At 47.2% G+C, this 25027-nt stretch overlaps 1 protein-coding gene across 2 annotated transcripts in view; it reads left to right on the top strand.

Moving 5' to 3' along the window:
- Positions 1-25027, top strand: part of GNAO1 (G protein subunit alpha o1) — a 136068-nt gene that overhangs the window by 103169 nt on the left and 7872 nt on the right. Inside the window, exons 5-8 of one of the 2 annotated variants that reach the window (XM_056500834.1) lie at positions 8880-9008; positions 9686-9815; positions 17926-18079; positions 22009-22555. In XM_056500834.1, coding sequence (XP_056356809.1) covers positions 8880-9008; positions 9686-9815; positions 17926-18079; positions 22009-22196 — 601 coding nt within the window. In that variant the 3' untranslated portion in view covers positions 22197-22555. Of the gene's footprint in view, positions 1-8879; positions 9009-9685; positions 9816-17925; positions 18080-22008; positions 22556-25027 lie in introns of those variants that run through there. The other variant, XM_056500835.1, reaches the window with a different exon arrangement.

Raw genomic sequence — 25027 nt, 5'->3', positions numbered from 1 at the left:
GTGCAGCTGTCCCCAGCCCTCATGGAGGGACATGTCTCTGAGGTGATGTCCTCAGCTCATCTCCCAAAAAGCTACAGCAGCTTTGTGGCTGGGCTGTCCCATAGCCAAAATCAGTTTTGTCATGCAAATGTGCCTGATGCATCTTGAGCTGAGCACAGGGGTCAGCCCTCTCCTGCAGAGACCTGGGAGCAGCCCAAACCACTGTCTGGAGGACTGCAGGAGCCTAACCCCAGGAGTGGGTATGTGGTGACAGAAGACTGTGGTAATAGACCTCTGAGGTTGTTCCTGCCAATAGAAGAGGGAGGAAGGAAAAATGGGGGGGTCAGCAGGTGACAGCCTTCCCTGGTGAGAAAAATTGAGCTATTTTGATATACTATAAACAATCTTCTCCTGGCAACGAGTCGGTTGAGCATTTTCTAAAGGGAAGAGAAACTCCATGAATTTTCCCTTACTTGTCTCTGCTTCTGGATCCGGTCTGGACTGAAACCAAAAGGCTGCAATACCACAAGCAAAGCTGCTCTCGAAGGAGCCTCAGCCTGACAGCTGCTGAGAAGGACCAGAAAGTCCATTTGCGTAGCACAGATTTTACACACCCAAGAGATCCACCTATGTCTGGGATAACTAAGATATTTTTAGTGTGCAGCCAAGGGTAAAATTTCCAGGTTTTGCTTTTGCTACCTATGAGTCACATCTGTCCATGGCAGAGCACTGGCTAATTTTGGCACCCATGGTTTTTGGCAGGGATGCTTAAATGACATTTCAAAGCAGAAATCCTCATCGCTTGCTAATAGATCAGGAAAATGGACAGATGAGAAGATCCAGAGGTCCAATTCCCCCTCCATCACCAGCAATGCATCTTGCTCAGCAGGGTGAGTGCATAAATGAGGCTCCTGATTGAAGTCAGCTCCCAACAGACCTACCCCACTCCTCATAATTGCACCATCATCCAGCCATGGGCATCCTCCAGCTACTTGATATGAGAACACAGATCCCATTAAGTGATGCTTTCCTTTGTTGCATTAGATCTAAATCCATCACCAGTGCTATCCCTGCTGCAGACAGACACTGAGCACTACAAAACACTGCAGCTATATCTAATTCTTTTCTTCCAGCTTAGAAATGGAGATGTTAATGCTACTTCACCAACAAGTGTGTAAATAGATGTCCCAGGCCTTTGTGCACACCCTGATGAATATCTCTGGCCAGAGGCTGATCAAAAGGTTAAAGTCTGTGGGACTGGTTTCATCTGTGGTCCCAGCTGTCTGCTTTCCATGGCTGGAGTAATTCTGAGTAATTAGCTCATTTGGCCTTGGGGCCAAACTGGATCATCTGCTGTGCAATGTGAGGAGCACTGGGATAAGCGATCCTTCGTGCCTGTGCTGGTGTGCTCACTGGGGCTGTGCATGCAGCAAACTGGTATAGTTGATGTCTGTCCCCTGTTTGGGCTCAGCACATGCTTGTGAATGCACCAGGGGCTCCACTGCAGCACAGGGCCTGCATTCTCTGAGCAAGACTCCTTCCCAGAACAAGCCCTTCATTATCCCAAACTCCCCGGGGCTTATTTTTAGCCCCTCCTATTCTTTCCTTTCTTCTTTTTACAGTATAGAAAACCATCAGCTCCACTGTCAGCCAGCTTATAACAGCAGTCCTGGAGCAAAAAAAAAAAAAAAAGCTTCAAACCCACTGACTGTTGCATAAAGGTTTAGGCACAGATCCTGCTCACTTCCAGGGTTCCAAGTCCCACCATTCCTCATCCCTTTTCCAGCTCAGCTCCTGTCCTTCAGAGCTGGGCGTCAGAAGGAAGCAGAGCCTTACATAAAGCAGGAGCAAGGCTGGAGCTTTGAGCTCTCCTTGGCTTCAGCCAAAGTTTGATCAGTGCCTGTGAGTGCCCTGCTGTGCAGAGGACACCTGCGTGCAGGGCCACCAGGAGAGAGCGAGCCATGCGTCATCCCGGCTGCCGCAGAGCCCCTGGACACACAGCCAGCCCGTCAAAACCCTTCCCTCAGGAGACAAAGGCAAGGGTGCCTTGTGGTCAGCAGCTCTGGGCTAAACAACAATTTAAATCAGGGACTTTATATAAAACAGTGGCATTGCCCATATGAGGACACTGCTAAAAGGCATCACAGCACTGCTGGCGGACTGTGGTCATCAGATCTGCCCTGTGCAGCAGCCCCAGGGGGCTGGTGTTACACTGCCTGGTTCTCCAAACAGCATCAGATTGAGTGCCCATAAAACAGATGGTCACTTGTAGAATGAGGCAGCTATGGTTCCCTCCCTTCTCCATCTCAGAAAGGGTTTGGGAGATGAGGAAAACCCCTTCCAATGTGACAAAAGGCTCCAAAGTGCTTCTGTGCAGCAATGTCTTGGTGGCAAAGTAAAGATGCTGCACAGCTGATGTGGAGGTCTCAGAGATGTCTACAGAGAAACAAGTGGGGGGATAGGGAGGAGAGAGAGGACAGCTGTTCCCATTCAAAAATTAACAAAGTTAAACTCTGACACGGCAGTTTAAAATCCAGAAAAAGGCAGTTTGTTCACAGACAGGGTAGCTGAGCTTGGAAATTCCTTGCTGCAGATGTGGTTGTTGATGCAAAAAGTGCCTAGACAAATTTCTGGAGAAAAAAATCATTGAGGGGTAATAAATATAAAGATATCACACTTCTCTTTGAAACTCTGTTATCCATATGAAGTACTGGAGGCTGGGAAAGCTGAACACTGCGTGCTTGCCCTGTATTCTTACTTTTCTCTTAACATCTGCTCTTGGACACTAGCTAAGCTAGGTGAGTCATTGATCCAACTCAGACACATTGTTTTTGTCTTTTATAAGGGCTTTGATATGTCAAAAAAATATCTTTTTCATCCCCTCTGACATCCCATCCAATTTCCAAGCTTCACTGCAGAAAGATAAGCCCGCATTTCCTTTCCCAGGGCCCCTCCAAAATCCTTTCTGGGTAAGTTGCTCATGCTTGCTTTTCCTCCAAAACCCACCTCAGCCCCAGCCAGAGCTCTCTGATCACAAACTCAAACCATAACACAGTGGCCTTTAATTCCAGCAGCAAGGAGCAGAGACATGGCCAGACCTGTGAGCAAAGCCAGCCAGCACTTGCACCTGGAGACCCCTCATGTCCTCAAGTACCTTTGTTACACAGCTGCTATTTAGTGACTCTTCTCATCCACATGTGATGCTAAAAATTATTCTGGATCCAGTCATGCCTTGGAAAACTGCAAATCTAACTAGGACAGCTAAACTCCAACCTGCTTTTATTCATTCCTCCTGCCTATCATTAGTATTAATATCTACTTGTCAAGCTGATCTTGATGTACAAGCCCTATACAACCTTGCTTCAGTGCAGAGCCAAAAAAATAAAAAATGTATCACAACCCAGCATCTTTTTTGTCAAGATTTGGCACCTTCCTTTTATAGCAGGGACCATCCTCCTCACTCCCCAGAGAAGAGCAATGGAAACCCATGGCATCCAGCAAGGTTCTTTCAGGAAAGTGACCCCAGCAATCCCTGAGCCTGGTGACCATCACTCCAGCTGTTATCAGCCTGCAAGAAGCAGGCACCAGAAGTGACATTTCATTGGTTGGATTAAGTTAGGGGAAGGAAGTTGGGGAGTTTTCATGCTGATGTCTCATCTGGTTGGACAGGAGATGAGATTTATCATTAGGAGCAGCAGCAAGATAGCAGCTTGCCATGTAATTCATGTGATTGCCATGGAGGCAGGACTGGCTGTTGGAAGAACACAGCCAGAAACACTAAACACATTACCCGAAGTCCAGGAACAAATTCCTTCCCTAGGCTGGACTGAGAAAACACCAGACAATGTTCTTGCCCTCAGATGAGTTACTCATTCCCTAAGGTCTTTTCCCTGCTCACCATAACCCACATGGACATGCCTCAGGAGCAGTGTGTACCACCCTCTGGCTTTTGTCAGGGTGAGAGGAGGGTCTCTGCCCTTAGACAGGATTGATTCCTGAAGGGACACCATGACACTGCTTGGCAACATTTCAAGCTTTTTACAACTGATGATCATTTATGACCCCTGTGACATCACCTCTATGTGTGCTGGATTGGTGCTGGATTCCGAGAGTGGGCTGTGCTTGATTTTCCCCTTTTCCTCAAATGTAACAGCAGATCTGACTAGACACAGTATCTGCAGAAAAAACACTGTGGTACCATGACCTCTGGGTACTTGCCCAGTACCAGCTGCCCTGGGCAGCCAAACCAAACTCCATCACACCTTCAGGCAGCAATGCCCACATGGTTTTGCACTCTGGTAGGAGTTACTACAAGAATTTACTCTGCTGTTGTAGAGCCACTACTGACATTCCCTAAACCCAAATGTTTATCCTCTGAACACTAACTCTTCAGTCATTAAATATTAAATGCTTTTAATGCTAAATATACATTGAATTTGATGTTCATCAGTGAAAGAAAGGAAGAAGATTAGGTGGAAGATAAGATCAGATACAGGCAGCCTTCCATCCATGAGCAAGGAAGGAGTGCTCAGGTAGAGCCATCTTTACATAATCATTTAGATTTAGATGAGATGGATTCTACTCATGTCAACCTTGATTAAAAACTCAGCATTTGCCAGGACACAGTGTTGGAGCTGCCCCTTGAGTACCTCAGTACACAGAGTCCAAAATAACCCAGCAGTGACTCAGCTGCATGTGCTGACAAATGGGGATCTGCTTCCTCATCAAATACAGCACAAGCCAACAAGCCGAGGCTGGGGGATCCCACGCACACGTGGCCTTTCCGTCACGGAGGAGACGTGGCCAGAACTCACGGGATGGAGGAGCCACTGGGAAGATGCTGCTGTCTCCAGGCTTGCTGTCCTGAAGCTCCAGCTCCCACTCCCTGCAGACCTGCCCCAGACCAAGATCCTGCTGTGGCTGCTGCTGCACTGCAGTTTGTTGAGCACTGAGGATGTGAGCGTGGCATCAGCATGGTGTGAGCACCTCGGGTGTGCACAGGGAGAGCTCAGTGATGCAAAAACTGCCAAGGTGTCACCCACAAGGCAAGAAAAACCCAAGAGACGTTAAACCATCTCACTGGCATTAACCTCAATAGACATGAATGTCTGTCTGTGTAAGCACTGCTGCAGGTATCCAGCCTTGACCACAGCCTGCAACCTCAGCTGCACTCCCTCGTCCAAGAAAGCAGCCAGTGCAGCTTTTGGCATTGGCAGCACAGTCCTGGGAGAAGGTTCCTGTGGTAGCTGAGAGCCTGAGGAGGGTCCCTGTGCACGCACTGCACGTAGGCTGCTGCCACCAAGCTGTTCCCATGGGACACATGGACTAAAGTTCCTTTCCTCCATGCCATGTCTCTGGCTTCAACAGTGCTGCTACCAGATGCTTTTGGAAACAGCAAACAAAGGGGCAATATTAGTCTGTAGAGCTATTCACTATCAACTAGCCTGTATTGAGTTCCTGCCTTTCTTAGCCTCTGTTCAATGATCCTCTCCCTTTATTTGTGAATTGCCATTTCCTCTGCATTTTGCTTTTAACAACATAAAATAGTTGGGCTTCACCTCCCTGAGCATGGTAAACTGAGTGACTCAGAAACCTGCAATCTGTTTCAAAACAAAGCATTTAATATAAAAGATATAAGCAGTAATGGAGCTACTCTGCTCAGGAGCAGAAATGCTAGAGGGTTACTCATGTACTCACAAACCTTCTAACCTTCCTTCAGCATTTTTTAACCCCTGAAAACCCGGGGCAAGGCAGGCTGCAAGTAAGAGCTGATGTGTCATTTCAGATATGCTTCCACTCCAGTGTGCAAACCCTGGAGCTGGGAAATGGAAGAGCTCTGATGCCAGCACCGATGACGTGGAAGGGGGAGCCAGGCTCTCACTCCACAGCCTCCGAAGTGCTCTTATTTCTGCTGGTTAAACAGATGCCAGCTTCTGAGGGGATTATGTGTCATAGAGCCTGTTGGCTGTTACAACTAATTATCTCTCACAACAGTTTGGCCTTGAGATTTTCAGCTCAAAGGGCATACCAGCAGTGCTGCCATCCAGCACCAAGTGTCGCAGTTTGTCCCCACTTGGGTTTCCCTGTTCCCAAAGAGGCAGCACCCCCAAAATACACTGTCCTCCCCCAGCACAGGCTCACACCAGCAGGTCCTTCCAAGCAGCATGGGCAGGGAGCATCAGCACCCCAGTGAAACCTCAGAGGTGCTTCCAGCAGAAACCCAGGAGATCAAGCAGCAGCTAAAATCACCTCAGTTTCCAAACAGCAGCCTGGCTGATCTCCTTTTCCCACAGCTGGGTGTTGGTGTGGCAGACGTGCCATGGCACACTCCTCCAGCTGAGCTTCACAGGCTGCACACACCAACAGGGTCCAGCTCAGCGCAGCCAAGTGCAGGGAAACATATCTGCCACAGCCCCAGTCTCTTTCTAGGGGAGAGCAGCCAAAGATTTAAACAGTTTTGGAATGCAGCCTCAAAACCAGCACTGAAAATGTTTTATAATTTCATATAAATTGATGGATGACCTCCATCGAGACTCCCAGGAACAGATGAAAAGCAGACCCAGGCAGCTGAAAGAATTTAAGTCATTGAGAAACACACAGAGTTCTGGAAAAGACTAGAGATGAGGGAAGAGAGAAGAAAGGAGTTAACAGAAAAGGCAAAGGATGTATTGGCAAGCAGGTATTGGAGCTGGGGTGCCCAGCAGCCAGGCTGGAGGCTTTGATGTGGGAGGGACATCAAGGCTCTAAACTTGCAGAGCTCAGCTCACCTGCAGCCAGAAAAGGTTCAGTATGGGGGTACTGAGTCTTCTGCCAAACATCACTTAAGCACTGGGGAGCAGGGGCTAGCTGCAAGAGGAAAAGAAAATACCCCCTCTTACACCTCAACTTTTTAATATCACCTTGAAGTACTCTGTTCCTGAGGACAGAGGAGAGCCTGAGTCCCTGAATACCAGCACTGCAGAAGTACCTCAGTCTGCAGGGCCCTGTGAAGAGATGCAGCTGTCTCTTAAATAACAGGAGTTGACACCAGTTGTGAATAGATGAGTGATCGTGGCTTCAGCCATCACAGCCAAGGATCTGATTTCAGATGAAGCCCCATTCATCCATCCAGTGCCCAGCACAGCGTTATTAAAGGAGCATCTGTCACAAAACCACTATGCCTTTAAATGCTTGAAAAAGGGCACTACAAAAATAAACCTCCTTAGCTTATATACTTTTCTCTGGGTGACGTGATTCTTGGAATTGTTTAGCAAAAATAAATTGTAAATATGATGGGTGGGGAAAATACGTGATACAAGCAGGATGAGGTTTGTATTTGACCTTAGTGTGGAGTTTGGCTGTGTGTTGTTCCAGGCTTGTGGGGTAGGCATGAGAGACAGTGGCAGGGAGTTTTGCTGGGTAGCAGAGTGCACAGCTCCAGCTCACCAGGTGTCCTGCTCCAGAGCCCTGGCTCAGTGCACTCCCTCCAGGACACAAATGGAAAATCGTTCCTGGGTTGGATACAGCACAGATATCTTGGCTGTCTTGAGTGAATGGTTCCAGCTCATACCAAATCACACTCACCAGAAAACTCTTACCTGAGACAACAAAGTCTTTTCCTTCTCTGCAACTGAGCAGCTCCTCTTACTACCTTTTATTCTCTGCCTGTTGCATTGGGCAAAACTGCCATCTTCTGGCACCTGAATAGGTACCCTCCTGTCCTGCCACCAGCAGCCACCTCCTGCCCCACTGCCTCTCTGGGTGACATCCAGGCACAGGGATCAAAGGAAAAGATCATTGTTCATGCACAGACATGCTCTATTATACCCACAATACATTGAAAGCATCTCAGAGCATTAGATTGATGCTCCTGGGGCTAGAGGTGGGCATTTATGCCCTGTAATGCACATCAAACCCTTTTTAGGAGAAACTGGAGTGTCTGTGTGCAGGCTTAATGGTGGTGAGAAAGACTGTGCTATGTGATGCAGGTCTGTGTTTGTAATTCATATTAAATGGTAATCCAAATTCCTCTTTTCTTTATAAATTGTTTTTTAAAATTGTCTTGAATGTGGATGGAAAACTGGATTGTAGTCTTATGTGCAAAGATGTTGGGTTCCCCTGCACAAACGTTTCATGCCAAAAGACAAGACTTCCTACCCCAAGTTTCAGCCTAGGGAGGCATTGCCTGTGTTCATAGATTTTAAGCCTAAAGCAGAATAAAGTTACATGTTTTAAACTGTCCAAGCATTTTAGAAAGCTAAATCTCCTCTCTGTTCCCCCAAAGCCCCAGTTTGTACTCCTAGATAATCACTATTTAAGTGGAGTCCTGGATTCTTTCCAAGAGCTGCATCTCCTGCAGCCCCAGCCCTTTGCTGGATTTCAAACTGAAGCAGTGACTCACCTGTGCAGATTCATCTCCCTTCATTTGAGCTGACTGAAAGCAAGGCATGGCATGTCCCTCCCTCCCTTTCCAGCACAGAGGGAGGCATGTCCAGAGGGGACTCAACCTGTGTGTTCTGGGAGCAAGACCTGTATAGTCCAACCTCTTATCTGAATAAACCCTTCCAGAAAAAGGTGTGTGTACAGGATCCAGCACAATGGACTGATTGGGACCTTTGTTCTTCAGGGAATAAAAATAGCAAGTTAATATTAAAACTGTGTATTTTCACAAATTGCAGAAGGGAGTCACAACACACCATGCTTAATTTCCTGCTTTCAGTTCCCTATCAGATTTTATGCTTAGCTTACTGAGGTTTGTTTTTCCCCAGAATAGGACTTTTTTCCTTTAGCTACAATACATTCAGCCATGAAAAATTAGATTGAAAAAGATTAATAGGAAGCTGAAGGATTCATCTGAGATTGACAAAGATTAATGTGTGTCTTATTCTTAGCTGTTTTCTTTTTCTTTTCCCTTCTCTTAGCTACCTAGACAGCTTAGATCGAATTGGAGCTGCAGACTACCAGCCCACGGAGCAGGATATCCTCCGAACCAGGGTCAAAACAACTGGCATCGTAGAAACCCATTTCACATTCAAAAACCTCCACTTCAGGTTAGTCTAAAACTGTACAGTGGATTTTCAGAACAATAATTTATCACAGGGTTTCCCTATAGTTCCTAAACAAGAAGTTGTTAAATTGCTGGTTAATGCATGGACAGAGACACAGCATTTTAGAGGGTCAACAGTATGAAAAGTTTGGCAATCCTGTATTGAAAATCACTGCCTGTAAGATAGAAGCTCATGGCAGCTTCTTCTAACCTAAACAACAACTCTTTGTTGGAATGTATAATACAAGATTGACCCCCAAATCTGATTAAGCCTCAAAAAAGTAAAAATATTTGGCCAGATCTTTTCTCTTAAGTGGGTCAGTCATATACTTAACACAGTAGGTTGACCCTCATGATGCCACCCAGTAGAGAGAAGAGGGCACAAAGACAGAAAGCCACACACAAACAGTACTTAGAGCATATAAAAGTTGAGAGTGTGTGGTGTCCACCTCCACAGACCCTTTGGGACCCAGCATGCTGCTCAGGCTCTCCCACAGATCCCCACATCTCTGCCTGTAACTGCTCCTCCAGTCCTCCTCTGGCTCTGGAGGAGACCAAGCTAGCATGACAGACCCACTGCTTTGTGTTTGGAGCCCCCAGGGGTGTGGTCAGAGAATGCCCAGAGTGCTGAAGCTGCCTGGTGGGCAGGGAGGAGTGGTGATGGTGCTCCCTGTGCTGCAGGCTCTTCGATGTCGGGGGCCAGCGGTCAGAGCGCAAGAAGTGGATCCACTGCTTCGAGGACGTCACAGCCATCATCTTCTGTGTGGCGCTGAGTGGCTACGACCAGGTGCTCCATGAAGATGAGACCACGGTGAGTCTAACTGGGCCCTGGAGGCCCCAACAGCTCTGTATGGGATACTGCAAACCAGCAACTCCTCAGAGGTCACCAAACGCTCCCTGGGGTGCTGCGGTAATCTGCTTTTGTCCGTCGCTCCCCCTTGACTCTGAAATCTTGGGGAGATCTCTCCTCCTTCACAATCTTTGATGTGAAGTCTGCGTGGCCAGGTAATGTTTCCTGACACTGGTAAAGGCATAGTGGTTTCTTTGCTTCTCCTTTCTAGCCAACCTGTGTTTTCAAAATGCATTACAGGACCCGATAACCAGCAAGAGGACACGGCTGGGTGGGCTTTAAAGCAGGGAAGCAGTCAGGCCGTGGTGCAGGACAGCAGTGAACCCTCGGGGCTCAGCCCAGGAATATAACCTATTTCTTCAGGCTACAGAAATTTACTTTCCTTAGTGAGGATGGAGCTGTTTGAGTCCTCAGGTAATTTGCTCTAGGAGAGATTTTATGACTTCCCACTGTGACATTAGGCTCAAAATACCATCTGGAAATAAAGCTGGTGAGGACCTGTGTTCTCCCTGGTATTAGAGCACAATTAATACAAGTGAATTGAATACACAAAAAATGATGCAGTAAGACTCATTACTGTATTCTGATAATTCATTCAGTATGATGGGGATGCATGTTTTTGGGACTAATGACAACTGTTGTGGGCACCCAGTTACATTTGTCTAATGAAAAGGAATTGGAAGCTGTACCCAGACTCAGTAATGATTTCATTGGTGCCCAACATGCAGCAGCAGCATGGAATGCTCGCCCCTGTCAGCACTGTCTCTCTGAGGCTTTTTATTCTCCTGCTGGTAAAGATGTCAGGCTTGCAGGAAGCTGTGGATAAGGATGGAATCTAGGGAAAGGTTGCTGTTAAGTGACACTTGTCCTGTCCCAAAAAGTCTAGGGGGACTGTGGTTTCTAGCCTCTGAGCCAGGTTTATGAGTTCTAGCAAACTTTGATGAAATCACTTCGTTGTTTGAATCATATTGGTGCCAGAATTCTGGTTGATATTAACATTACCAGTCACAGGACTGGTAACAGCATGAAGCTGTGTCAAGGAGAAGTTCAGGCTGGAAATTAGGAAGAAGTTCTTCAGCCAGAGCGTGGCACTGGAACAGGCTCACCAGGGAAGGGGTCACAGCACTAAGCCTGACAGAGTTCAAGAAGCATTTTGACAACGCTCTCAGGCACATAGTGTGACTCTTGGGGTTGTTCTGTGCAGGCCCAGGAGTTGGATTGAATGGTCCTTGTGATTCTGTGATCATGACTGTGTCTCCCTCCAGTGCGACTGAGACACTCTACATCCTGTCATGTCCATTTATTTATAATCCCCAGTTGTCTCCTCCCTCTGATCCCGGCCCTGATACATTCAAGGATGCTCAGCCCTGTAGGATTTACTGGGAAGGAACCAAAATCTACTGATGTGATTTGAAAAATCCAGCCATTAGCTCAACACTGTAGAGCTCTGCAGCTGGGCAGCAAAATCAGCCAGGAGACATGGAAGAACACAGAGGGAGAGGGCAGGTCCATGGGACAGGGAGCAAAGCTGTGATATGAGCAGAGAGCAAGGTGCTCTGTAGGTATGACTTGGATTGTGACACCCAAATTGTGAAGCCAAAGGCAGCTTTTAATACAGGTCACCTTTGGGTGCCCGTCTACACAAGTCAGAGCCTGTGATTCAAAGCCATGGAGCACAAAATGGAATGGCTTGAATGTCTGTGCCATTTTTTAAATGTCAGCCTTATCTCTGCTCCTCTGAACTGGAGGTTAGAGCACCTCTCCTGGGGAGAGCCCTGCCAGTGATTGTCCCTCAGCCAGCACCACCCCGGAGCCAGCTCAGCCTCCCCCTGAAGTGCCGCGCTGCAGAAACTGGGATTTATGCATCTCCAGCTTTCCCTTTGCAGCAGGAGAGCAGCCTGGTGCAGCTCTGGCACAGCATTGACATTTGCTTGCTATTTCAGTCCCTGCTCACAACACATTTCGGGGGATGCTGAGCAACAGGAGGGCAGAGGCAGCTGCTGCTCATTTACACATTCGGCGTAAGCGGGGAAAGGATTCGGCATCGGCACCACCGCTCCGGCAGGACGCCCCTGCCTAACCCAAATAAACAGCCCTGAGCAAGGGCACCAGTGCACTCAGGAAAAAACACTTCTGCTGGATATTGCCTGCCCTGTTATATGCCCAGCACAAATGGCAGGTAGAAAACATGGCACCCACAGACCCATCCCAGGAGAACCCCCAAGCATTTGGCCCCCTCCTTGGTAATGTGGTGCCTCTCCAAAAACCCAGCAGTAGAACAGCATCTCCTCAGTCAGCTGATTTGCTGTCTGCATCCGTCACATCTGCTGGCTTTAATGACGTCAATCAGCTTTTATTGCTTCTCACTAGGAAAACACAAAGAGGAGGCAGCTGAGAAAGTGAGCTGGATGCTGCTCCTCCAGCTTCATTTTTTAGAGATACTTGCTACAGTCCAGGCACTTGCAGCTGTGTTGAGCCACTGAAGGTTTGGGGGCTGTACAGATGTCTCCATGAGTATGAAAGGACTCATTGCTGGCATGGAGCCATGGGAGGGAAAGAGCCTAACTGCATATCAGGGTCCAAAAAAAACCCTTCCAAAATTGGGTGCATGTAGAGAATGGCTTTTCCTTCTGCACTCAGCACCCTGTTGTTAACGAGCACAGGATTTCACAGGTGCTTTTTGCACTTCTCTAAATCAAACCACACTTTAGGTGGAGGAAACTGCAGTTCAAATGCAGTCAGCATCACGTGGACCAGGGACAGGCTCACCTTGGTAAGCTCCAGGTGGGTCAAGTGTAGGGTCAGCTTGTCTCACTGAAAAAAGCTCACAAATGGGTTTATTGTGAATCCTTTCCAAAGAGCTGGTTGAAGGCAGGGTGAAACACTCTCTGACCTGTCCCTGCCCTTAAAATTCAAACACAGCTCTCTGCTTGTAAAGTTGTTTTGTGGGTTATTGTGCTCTTTGTTTTAAAAGACTGAGCACTCATCCTCCTGCTGCAGCTAAAACAAGACTGTTGTGTTTGAAGCTGTCCCTGCTCCTTAAAGGCAGGCAGTCTTTTATAAGGGATGCATTTTCACTCTAATTTCCCTGTCACAAAGAGCCACACAGCAGGAGTCGAGGCAAGCAAGTACTTCACTATGTCCAGATCAGAAAGACATAAAGAAAAGAAAGAAAACTTTCTGCATCTGTGATTTTTAGGCCCATACACCCATAAAGATCACACTTTTCACAGAAACTCCCAGTACTGATGACTCCAACTTTTCCTGTTGCTTCCAACACCTTTTGCTGCTGTTGGCAGATCTAAACTGTGTCCCTGTGTGCCCAGCTCCCAGGGGAGAGGAACAAGGCATGAGAGAGATTCAGGCAATGCCTTCATCAGTCCCATTGCTGCCAGCCACAGCCCAAGCCAGAGCTCATGTGGCAAAATGGTACCTTCTGCCCAGCCCATCAACTCACAAGGCACTGCCCTCAAGGTATTACACCTGCCTGTGCCTTTACCAAGTCCTTCACAAGGAGCTGCCAGGCTCTCTGCCACATTTGTACACAGTGGGAACATCCTGCTTTAACTGGCAGAACACCTCCCTGGATTATGTCTTTGCATAACAAGGCTGTTTTGTCTCATTTGTGACTTATCTTTTTGTTTTGTAAGTTGAGGTTACAGAAGGAAAAGGCTCAGCTCTGTAATCTGGGAAGAAAGAGGGGCAGCCATATCACTCAGTGAAACTAGAGAAGATGATTCACAAAGGTAGATTTCCAGTGTTATTTCTAAAGAGAATTCCTTATGGAATTTTTTATAAAATAGCAATGGAATGGGACCTGCCATGGGAACTGAGACTATCCTCTGTTTTTCACCTTGCAAATTCAAAGGAGTCACGGCAAGAGAGGGAGATGTTGATGCTGCACATTGCTGCCTCCAAAGCTGAGATATTTAGGTCAACCATATCTAGCCAAGACATGCAGGTGTTGTTGCTGAGGATGGGATGGGTGGGAGGCTCTGTGCTGGCAACCCTTGGTGTGCATTAGTGTTGGTCTGTTGGTTTGTATTGTACAGCATGACCTGGTTAGCATGCTCTCTCTGCTGTCATTGGGCAAGGAAAATGCAATTGCAGTGCTCAGAAATTGCCTTAGGAGAGACAAAGCCCAAGTGGCTTGGACATCTTAGGAAATATAAGCAGGAGGGGGAATATGGAGCTGCTGTGCTTAGGATAACCATCAGTGTCCTTACAGTTGGCATGACAGGTAGCACTTAAATCACCAAGGAAAACAGAAAATACTGAATCAACTGGGTCTTGCAGAAAACATCAGGTCTTCTCCCATGCTCTGGTAAAAAAAAAATGTGGTTTTTATGAGTGTGTTTCTGCCTGGACAGAGTCTTGACTGCAGCATCCTTTCCCCCTCATGCTGAGTGAAAAGCTGTTTGCTCTTCACATCAATGACAGGAGCACAGCTGTGCAATGATATCTGAACTCAGCTATGAGCAATTCTCTCTCTTGTCCTGTGTAGCAAAAGTTAACTGGACTTTGAATATGTATGGATGAATGGTTACTCCTCTGTAATGTGGTTGTTGGTTGTTGTGTTTTCTTGTTGGGATATGAAATATTTGCCGATGTAAGGAATTAAAATACCAATTTTGAAATAGGAAGTGACATTAAGAAATTAATAGCTGAAGAGCTCTTCCCTTAATGATAGACCCAACATAAAATGAGAAAAAGCAGCATGATGGGTCCAAAAGCAGGTGATATAATTTGTGTTAGTTCATCTAAAAGTATGAGGAGTGTAACCTTTAGTGCCTCCTAGCAGAATAGGCACATCTGCCCCATCACAGAGGGTCCCAGGCAAGTTCTAAGGGACTAAATTGGCTAAATCCACTGTGGATTTACTGGGAGGAGGGAGATTATTTGGGGGATTTAACTTCTCACTCCTCCTTTAGCAGCAGTCTGTCCTTTTACACATGGTACCCAGACACTGCTTCCTCATCCCTGCCTCTGCACCTGGGTCTGCCTGAGCTGTTGGAGGGCTGCTACAAACATCCATTGAACTAGTAACAGTTGGGAAAGGAAAGGAAGGGGAGATAGTGAGAATTCCTGATGGTAGCCAGCACCAGGGCAGCTTGTGCCCATGTGTGGGCTTCCAAAAGCCCTCCTGGGATGCATTTCCCATATGGCATCCAGGTATGACAACAGAAGCATCCGTGCCTGCTCACCAGAATATTGCTCTGCACCTTTGCCACACACAGAAAGCAATTTGTGGCTTTTGAATGTCATCTTCTGGCTTTGGAATGATGTAATCTCTTTAATGATGGGGAAGGAAAAGCTGGATTTTAAGACCAAAAAATTTCCCACATAAATAAGGATGAGTGGGCAGAGTAGTTCATTATGTTTACTTGTCTGGCTGGCGAAGCCAGAGGAAAAATCAACATGTAGAAGAGATCAGAAAGCCAGGTCAGACAGCCTTTGGAAGCTTTGAACCTTGTTTCTGGAATCTGAAAGGATAGAGGTCATTTAGTGTAACCCTCATGTTGTAGTGGGATGTATTGGTTTGTGCTGTGTGTATATGATTCTGTGATTCTATATTCTGGTCACCGCTGAACACTGAGAGTCGCTATTTCTTGGGAAAACAGTCTCATCTGCTAACATGCATTAATGCAAATTGATCAAACTGGGTAAGAGAAGTAGGAGGACTTCTGTAGGATCCTTACATAGTCTTACAACTGTAGAAAAGTTGGCTTCACCTAACCATGAAGCCCAGCTCAGAGGTCCTCAGCTTCTGGTTCTTAGACAAGCCCAATGGTGTTCCCCATGCCATGAAGAGCAGTTTTATCCCTCTGCTCTCCACCAGGGCTGTGCAGTGTGGCAGCTGTGGCACGAGGCTGCCCAGGTGGCTGATGGCTGCTGCAGATGAGCTGTGGGTTTAGCCCACAAGCAGCATTCACGTGTTTCTCCACGCTTTTAGTTTAAATCAGCAAGGATGATAAAAATGTCATTTAAAATGTTCTGTAAGGGACCCTGCTTTAAAAAAATGGTTAATTGTGTTTGCTTTCTGTTCCCCTGACCACCCTCCACTTCATTGTCTCCTCCCAAAGGCTTTGGGTATCCAAGCCTGCACAAAACCTTTGGTCCTGCACAAAACCTTTGTACACCGGGTTTCTATGTGGTTACAATTTTGACACCACAAGTAGCAAAGAGGAGCATTGCTCCAAGGGGTTCCCACACCAGCCAGTACCAAATGGGTTAGCAAAAAACACAGACACTGTGTCCCACAGACACAGGATGATCCAGATAAGCGACGTGTTGCAACTGAGACCCAATGAGCAAATGGATTTTACGTTTGTACGTGATCGCGTCGTCCCTGTGTGTCGATACAAATACAAACAGTGGGGAAAGGCACGGTCATTGCAGACAGGACACAGCAAATCACACGTGTCCTGTTCCACTCTGGGCTGGATCAGGTGTTTCTTTCATCCACAGAGCCTCTTCTATCTGTATAAAACGTTCAGTAGATGCTAAAGCATATCAATGAAAAGCAATGTGTTAATCAGTGAAGTGCTGGGCTCAACTTTATGCCAGCACAGGTGTTAAATGGAGTGGGAGAGGGGTAAGGCCCCCAGTGGACTCATGTACCACTCCACAGTCCCAAATCCAGGGCTGGGGGCAACAGGACATGCTGCACCACCCCAAAACCCCTCCAGTAACAAGCCCGTGCAGCCTGTTCTCTCCAGTGTCTCTGTGGTGGTGGCTGTAACCATTTCTTACGCACTCTGGCGGGTTTGGGGAGTGCTGTCCTGAGGAGATCCCACTGGGAAAAGCCGAGGAGCCGGTCTGGTCTGTGCCATGCTTTGCCTTTGATAACCCCCTGACTCTTGGGTGTGCTTCGTCCTCACCGCGCCTGCTCTCCGCGGCTCCCGGCTGAGACGGCCACGCGACCGCCAAACGTCGCCAGCCTCGGCACCTCCACTGCTTTTCCTCGGCCGTCTGACTTATCTAGCCAAACAAAGGCCAAAAAATGAGCATTTGAGAGACCAACCAAATTTGGCAGGTATGAAGCTTCTCTTGAACCGAGAAAAAAAAAAAAAAAGAAAAACCGAATTGAGAGTTGAAAGCAGCGGGGAACATGACACTTGGTTGACTTTGCCGTGAGCTCTTTCCACCACCATAAACCCATGTGGCGGACTTTGCAACTCTCTAGCTGGTCTGGTTTTTTCATTCTTCTTATCTCTCTCTTTTCCTGTGTCCTTTTTTGCATGACCTATAACCAAAATCTGACTTCTCGCTGTGCGTGCATTTGGATGTATGGCTCTTCTGCTAATCTTCTTCTAGAGGCATGAGCTAACATCAGTGGTAGCCTGACTTCTAGTCTGGTTGTTCTTAGATGTTCTTTGTTATGTTTTTCCTTTTTATACTATTTTCTCTTCCTGTTTCACTTTTTTCCTCTCTGCGAGACTTTCTGTTGAGCCATCTGCCAGGAAAACTAAAACAAAAAAGTTTAAAAACTAAAAGCTCAACAACGAACAACACTAAACCAAATAACAAAACCAGGCAAAGGTCACGGCAAGGTCATTTCCAAACTTATGTCACCTTGATGTCTGCTTCCAACTCTAGATTAATTCAAGGATCTACCAGTCCTTGGTTAATGTATCCAACCAGTTGTGTGCTGCACACATTCAAGAAAGTGGAAAAAAACATTTTAGAAAAATTATTGAAAACGTTTTAGAAAATCTGCATGAGCTACACCAACACATAAATCTGATCAAAGGGCAAAAATAATTCTCCATCCATGCATGGTGCATGATGATTTCTATGAGCTGGGATCCTGTAAATTAATGTTATGCAAAATCAAAACAGCTCTGTATTGTTAAATGCCCTTAAGTTACTAATTGTATGTCAAATGTAATAGGGATTGCATCTGTGTATGTATATGTTCAGCTGTATGTATACATAAGTTTATTATGTATATTGTAGGTTTTCTTTTTTGTTGCTTTCTCCTTAATTTAGTTGTTTTAGATTTCCCTACATGTTGAACATCCCTGGGTTGCTGGCTTTGGCCTGATGTGATCTTTCCTTTCTATTGCAGAACCGCATGCACGAATCTCTGAAGCTTTTTGACAGCATCTGCAACAACAAATGGTTCACAGATACATCTATCATCCTGTTTCTAAACAAGAAGGACATATTTGAGGAGAAAATTAAGAAATCTCCACTGAGTATCTGCTTTCCTGAGTACACAGGTAATGAGAAATGTGGCTATAGAGGAGTGCTTAGCAAAGGGACCACAGAGCTCTCCCCAGCCAGGATGATGCTGTGGTGAATCACAGGAATGAGGCCAAAGCTGCAGAGCTAGAGCTCCCATTGACTTCACTACAGGTTTTATTTCAGTATGTGCCAAAGGGTCACCCCCACCATGGTCCACTTAAAGCAGGAGGATGACTTGACCCAAGTTCTTTGCTGGCAAAGGGTCACCACCACTGATTCAGGTGTCTGATCTGCTCCTTACCAGTGTTTGATGCCAAGCCAGCACCTGCAGGTGTGGGGCTGCTGTGCACTCCCCAAACCCATGTGCATTGGTTCCCTGTGCCACACAGGATCATGAACCTTCTTGCAGGTCTCTCAGAAAGGTGCAGTGAGTGTAACCATTATAAATGGGTCACTGGTCTCCAGGAGACCAACACAGGGTTTGTTAGGCTGTCCTCAGCTGGAGTACGGCTTTGTTCTTTCATACCCAACCATGCTCCCTTATGGGCACAAGAAGAATCCCCCTGCAGTTTCTGGCCATTTTCTCCACTTCCAGGCACTGTTGGACTGTAGAATCATCATGATCCCGGAAACATTCATTCCAGGCTGGATGTCTCAGCAACCTGACCTGGTTGAAAGTGTCCCTGCTCACTAAAGGGGGGTTAGATTAGATGACCTTTGAAGATCCCTCCCAACCCAGACCATTCTGTGATTCCATGATCAGCCCTCCAGTAAGCAGACAGCAGGTCTCACTGCTTCAGCTCAAGCAATTAATTTTCATCACATTGGTTGAAGAGTCCCCAGTTTTGCTCTCAGGTTTGCTGACATCAAGCATCTGGACATGAAAAGTCCAGTTAATTTCCAGTTAAATTCAGGTAGAAAAAAAGGTGTTTCATATTCTGATCTTCTCACACCTCTTAACCCATAGTGCAGGCAGAGGAGAGGCACAGTGAGCCATGCCCTGAGCTTGGCTGGGGAGAAGGAGGCCTTGGTGACCCGGGAGTTGAGAGCAGGAGTCTGGGATGGGCAGTGTGCAAGAGGCCCCTGCTCCTGCTGCCTGCCTGGCATCTGACCTGCTAATGATGGGAGTACATCACCCATGCAAAGGCTGTAGCTGCACCCTGCTGCTTCTCTCTGCATCTCACCAGTTTCCACAAACCCTCATTACCATTCTGAGATGGCACAAAAATAAACTTTTATCGTCATGAATTATTTAAACTCACCGGAGACATCCAGACGAATCAAGCCAGCAGACAGAAAAGCCAATCTCTTTGTCAGGAAACACAGTTGTGAACCAGGAGCACCAGGAGTGTCACAGTTCTGGGCAGGCCAACAAATTATTAACCAGGGCTTCTTATCTCTGAGCACTCTGATATTTCACTGTGAATAGACAAAAGTGATCCCTCATTGCTGCTTTGGGCTGAATGGTGTGTGGCCATGGAGCTGAATAACTGCAGCTGAATTCAGAACATCTGCAAGCTTCCTCTCTGGGGAAGATTTTGGTGTTTGTCACTACCAGCACATTTCAGCCATCCCATCATCTGCTTGGTCCAGACAGAACCAACATATTCCCAACACATTTGTCTGAAAAGATCTAATCATGGAAATTTCAGTCTTTACAGCTGAGCTCACAATAATGCCTACCCCAAATTTTCCTGGTTGCAAATTAGATTGCTGCTTTTGGATGGCTTGTAGAGCAGCTCATCACCATCTTCTTTATAGCAGTGCTTCTGTATACTGGATGGTTTCTGTCTTGTCCTCTTCCCTTTTCTCAGTAAAGCAAACCTACACCTCTCACTCCTTCCAGATCACATTTTGTGCACCTGGTTTTGTAGATCTTCACTGTTGTTTCCCAGAAACCTCAGTCTGAAAAAACATTCTTACTGAACACCTGATGTCAGAGAGACTAGAACAAGAAGGAATGTCATTTTACCTATTCCTTCCCAAGCTACCCCAGCCCAAGAGGGAAGTTCAGTGGGGGAGGCAGATATTCATACACATGGAGCTAAGCTCTTGGCTGATTAAACAGAGCAAAACAAAGTTTCTGCCTGGAGCACTTCAGCTGCAAGTGAACCAAACCAATCTTCCCCAAAGGTGCTCTAAATTCATTCAAGATGCTTTTCTGGAAGCTGGGAGTTCTCACAGTGCCAGAGACCCTCAACAGATCTCCTGTCCCTCTTGTGCCATCAGAGAGGGCAGGAGGTCTGCCTGCTGAAAGTCCTTTTACTGATCCAACAGGGATCTGAGGTAAGGAGTTCTCTCACCCCCAGGTGTTCAGCAATGCTGTTATGAGTTAGCTGTGCTAACATTCACCCAGGCTTCAGACCCAAGCACACACTTCAGCCTGCTTGCCCCTGCTTTGCTGGCCACAGCCCACAGGATGAAATCCTTGTGGCCTCATGAAAAAGCAACATTATTAGAATGTTGCCCTGGAGTTAAAAAGAATTATTTGATAAAAGCCTATAAACTGAAAAAGCAGACTTTCAACATCACAAGTAGGTTCCACAAAATGCTTTTAATGAAATGAAATTTCTGATGTCCATTAGTTCTGCTGACAGGGAATTATTAGAAGACTGCATTCACAAATTTGCCTGCTGTTTGCTGGAGCACTGTTTCCATTCCCTTAATTCATACATGCTTTTAACTAATCCACAATACTTAGTGAAGCAGCAGCAGAATCCATGGCTTGATTTAAACCAAGTTGGCATTAGTGATTCTCTGCTCTCTTAGACAGAATCAAGCATCTAAATCCTCATGTCTTTGAACAACCAATTTCCTGTTCATAAAATACTCTCCTGGTTGTGCTCAGCATGTGGAACTGATTCTTTACATAGCTCTTCATGCAAAAATCTGCTCCCAGAAAAAACTTTCCTTCTCTTACTTCACACTTTTTCTCAAGTCTTCATTAACTTGTGTCTTCAATCAGCAGTGCATGTGTGTGCAAGTGAGATTTCCTAGAGCAGCTGCCTTCCACCACAGCACATCTCCAGCCCCAGCAAGCTTCTCTCTAGCAAATAACATCATTTCCCATCTGTGAAGCATCATGGAGAGAAAGGCACCCAAAAGCAGTAGCAGTGTTACTGTTGTAGAGCCTTCTGGGGGTCAGGCAGTGCCTGGCAGTGCTGGGAGCTGCACTCCAGGCCAGCCAGAGCCTTCATCAGCCTTAAGGAGGTGCCCAAGTGGAGCCATGTGTGTGAGCAGGGTCAGAGCTGGCCAGAGGAGAAAGGATCTACTCATTTGCATGACTCCTTCTAAGCTTTTTTTAGCACAAAATTTGAGGATTAATGAGGTTTGGCACAGACATCTCTATATATCAAAACAAGAAACTCCTCACAGTGTGATTTTAGCCATGGCTGTAGCAGAGAGTACTGCAATCCTAATTCCTGAAAAAGAAAGGGACATTCTGTATCAGTCTTTTTGTTGGGTTGGGGATGTTTTTTTTTTGAGAAAAGCCCATTTTTCTCTGGAGCAGAGGCTGGATCTTTTCATGTCCCTTTCAATGATTTAGGGAAAGGAGGGCACAGCCACCAATACTGCCCTCAATTCATGTTAACTCCTCCATCAAAAACTGAAGCTTTAATCAAAATAGATCTAAAAAGGGAGAACAGCTAAGCCTTTTCCCTAGGTCAAACACTTACTGCATTTCTGGCAGGTTTCTTCCCTTTTTGTCACCATGATGTGGAATTTCTTCCATCACAGCCTGTTCAACACTCAGCTCCCCCATCCATTTCATCCCTATAAACAGCAACTCGGAATAAAAATACAGCTGAGCTGACAGTCAGGGAGCATCTCCTGGCTGGCAGCAGTGTCCATCCCTGAGGTGGAGAGAGCTGGGCTGCAGCAGCTGCCCAGTCCCACTGGGGTGTTGCAGGCAGGCTGGGGGTCCATGGGCACGCTCTAACCCCTCTCTCCCTGCCCCCTGCAGGCCCCAACGCCTTCACCGAGGCGGTGGCGTACATCCAGAGCCAGTACGAGAGCAAGAACAAGTCTGCCAACAAGGAGATCTACACCCACATCACCTGTGCCACCGACACCAACAACATCCAGTTCGTGTTCGACGCCGTCACGGACGTCATCATCGCCAACAACCTGCGCGGCTGCGGCCTCTACTGACCTCCGCCAGGTCCTCCCTCCCTTGCCTTTCCTCCTCAGAAGATGACAAGGAAGAAATACAGAATTCCCTCCTCCTGTCCCAGAAAACTCTGCAGCAAGTTCTGCTTTCCCCAGGCCCGTTTTGTTTTACTTTGGCTCATTTCTGGTTCATTCCCTCGCTGCCCCGCTCTGCTCCTCCGTCCCAGTTCACAGTGTTGTGCAGGGAGCTAAAGCATTCCCCACAAAGTGCATTTCAACTGCCAAAAGACAAAAATACTTCAGAATCAAAGCCTTAAAATACTGGTCAGGAAGAGTGTAGTTTGGAACCAAAACATTTTTTTTTTCCTTGAAAATTAAGGGATATTGTTCATTCTCCTGGTTATTTGCCTCTCTTTTTTAACACTATTCCTTTGGGAAGTGATAAATACAACCTGATCATTTTGAGGGTACCTTACAGCTCCAGTTCTGACCCAAAGCTGGAGGGTTTGGTGTTGAATGCAGCCACCATAGCCTGGATTTGTACATTCTCCTTTTTTCCAGCTATTTGAACAAGTGAAACAGCCATACTGAGTTCTGCTGGTGTCTGAGTAACAGGGACACAGTAACAAAGCCTACTAAGCCTTGTCTAAAAGCATTCATTACTGGTAGCAGTTTTACCTCAAGTTTTTCAAAATTAATGATAAAATTTATCTAGTGGTTGCTGTAACCCCTCCATGGAGACCATGGAGGTGCTGGGCTGGGAGCCCTGGAGTGCAGGCAGTGAAGATGCCCTGGGAATGGTGTCCTGATGGACACTCCACACTCAGTGGCATCCTGACAAGGAATCCAGCCTGGGGATTTTCCCACAGCACCTCCCAGCCTTAGTGATTCAGCAGAGGTGATGCTCCTGCACACAAGCACCATCACTTTCCAAACTTCAGCCTTGAAATGCTGCAGCGCATGAAAAATATTTAGCTCTGGCTTCCTGTGGCAGAGTCTGGCCTTGAAGTGCCTGAGATGGGGAAGGGTGCTTTGGGAAACCTCCCCATGCTTGGGTGGCAGCAAAGTGTGCAAGAACCTCGTAGCCCTTCATTGCCTCTTGGGCATCTAAACCCCTTGAGAAGCCCAACCTTGTGCTCTGAGCCTCCTTGGCTGAGCACAAGGCAGTGGCTTTCCTGTGTACCTCCTGCCTGAGCATCCCAGAGACACAGCTCCAGGGCTGGTGTCCCCAGTCAGGACATCTCTTTACCAGTATCTGTATTGAGATGGGTGGTTAACACTGGCAAAGGAGCTGATTTGAGTCAAGTGATGGAGTAGGAAGGAAAAGTGCAAAGGAAGAAGGAAGAGCAAGGGAGAGAAGTGGGAAGGGCGAGGGTAGCACCAAGCACAGCAAAACTGGGGGCTCAGAGAGGACAAATGGAGGTAGGCTGAGGTACATGTGGCCACCACCAACAACTCTGGGTGCTGCTGAGTCAAAGGCAGAAGGGAATGTGAGAGGTGGGGTGTCACCTCTGTGGACATGGAGGGACTCCATCCCAAAATCTTGTTTGTTGTCTGAGTGAGGCAACCACCTCAGAGGTCCCACTCAGGGCCCACCTCACCTGGGGGCAGGTGGGCAGTGTTAATCCCTGCCTCTTCTCTGCCTCTCCTAGACAAACACAAATCTTTGCAGGCTGGCCACAAGTTCAGCTGTCCTCTCTTGGGAGCCTGATCTAGGAGTGGCTTTCAGGTCTCAGGAGGTCTCTTCAGGGCTGTGGTTGAGAGGAACAATATCTCTTCTCACTGTGCCCATTTAGGAGGGATGGTGTGAGATCAGCACAGCCCAAAGGAGAGGGGCCAGGTGAGCCTCAGTGTGCAAGAGGCAGTGGCAGGACACACAGGGTGTCACAGGAGGGAGAGGACAGTGGGAGAGGCTTAGGGAATGTTTTGGGACAGAAGCTGCAGAAGGGAGACGAGGCAGATTGAGGCAGCAGGGAGGATGGGAAGAGAAAGGGACCTGGGAGCCAGAGGGGAGTCCCCATCAGGGGCTGTGCTCTGCCAGGACAGTGTTTGTGACAAATCCCCAACAGGGATGTGAGCACCCTGAGGCAAGCAGAGAAAGCCTGCAGAGGAAAACGAGGTGTCTGTCACCCATCCAAGCAGCTACAGCCCAGCCTGGCTGGTAACTGTCAGTAACCCCCAGAGAGCATTAAATGATGTATTTACTATTGTGCAGCAAGGACCTGCTGCTGCTGCTCTGCTGGGCACTAACAGCAATAACACAACTCCCTGCCTCCCCTGCTCTGGCACAAGCACCTTTCTCTTCACCAGCTCAGCCTTAAAATGCCTCCAATGACATTGGCTCCTGCAAAGAGCTGGCCAGCAAAACCAGGAGCTCCTCATGCCACAGCCCACCCACACATCTGCCTGAGCCCCAGCAGTAGCACCCAGCATCCACGTGGGTGTTGTGTCAAACCCAGGGCAGAAAAACCACACACTGGTTACATTTGGGACTCAACCTGTGTAACCACTGGACCCAGAGTAGATGCTGGTGCTGGCAGGGATGCAGGTCTTGTATTAAGCTCTGTAAGAAGACTTTGATCAGAAGCACTGGAATTTTGGAGATTTTTCTCTTCCCACCCCTTCCCTTGCTGTGAATGATGTTTTATCCAAGCCAATAAGTAACAGAAGCTGCTCCCAGGGAAGGCAGCAGCACACCAAGGCTTTGTGAGCTCCCAGCATAAAGCACACAGGAATATTTTTGGTAAAGACAATTTAAATTAACTCAACTCCAAACTGCCAAATGCAGTCAAGTGACCAGTGCTGGCTCAGTGCACTTTACCACTCTCCAGGTTGGATTCATGTAACCCATTCCCAGCTTTGCCAGCTGGGGG

The sequence above is a fragment of the Oenanthe melanoleuca genome, chromosome 11 (assembly GCF_029582105.1).
Source record: "Oenanthe melanoleuca isolate GR-GAL-2019-014 chromosome 11, OMel1.0, whole genome shotgun sequence".
NCBI lineage: Eukaryota > Metazoa > Chordata > Aves > Passeriformes > Muscicapidae > Oenanthe > Oenanthe melanoleuca.
This window is presented reverse-complemented; position numbering and strand designations above follow the sequence as displayed.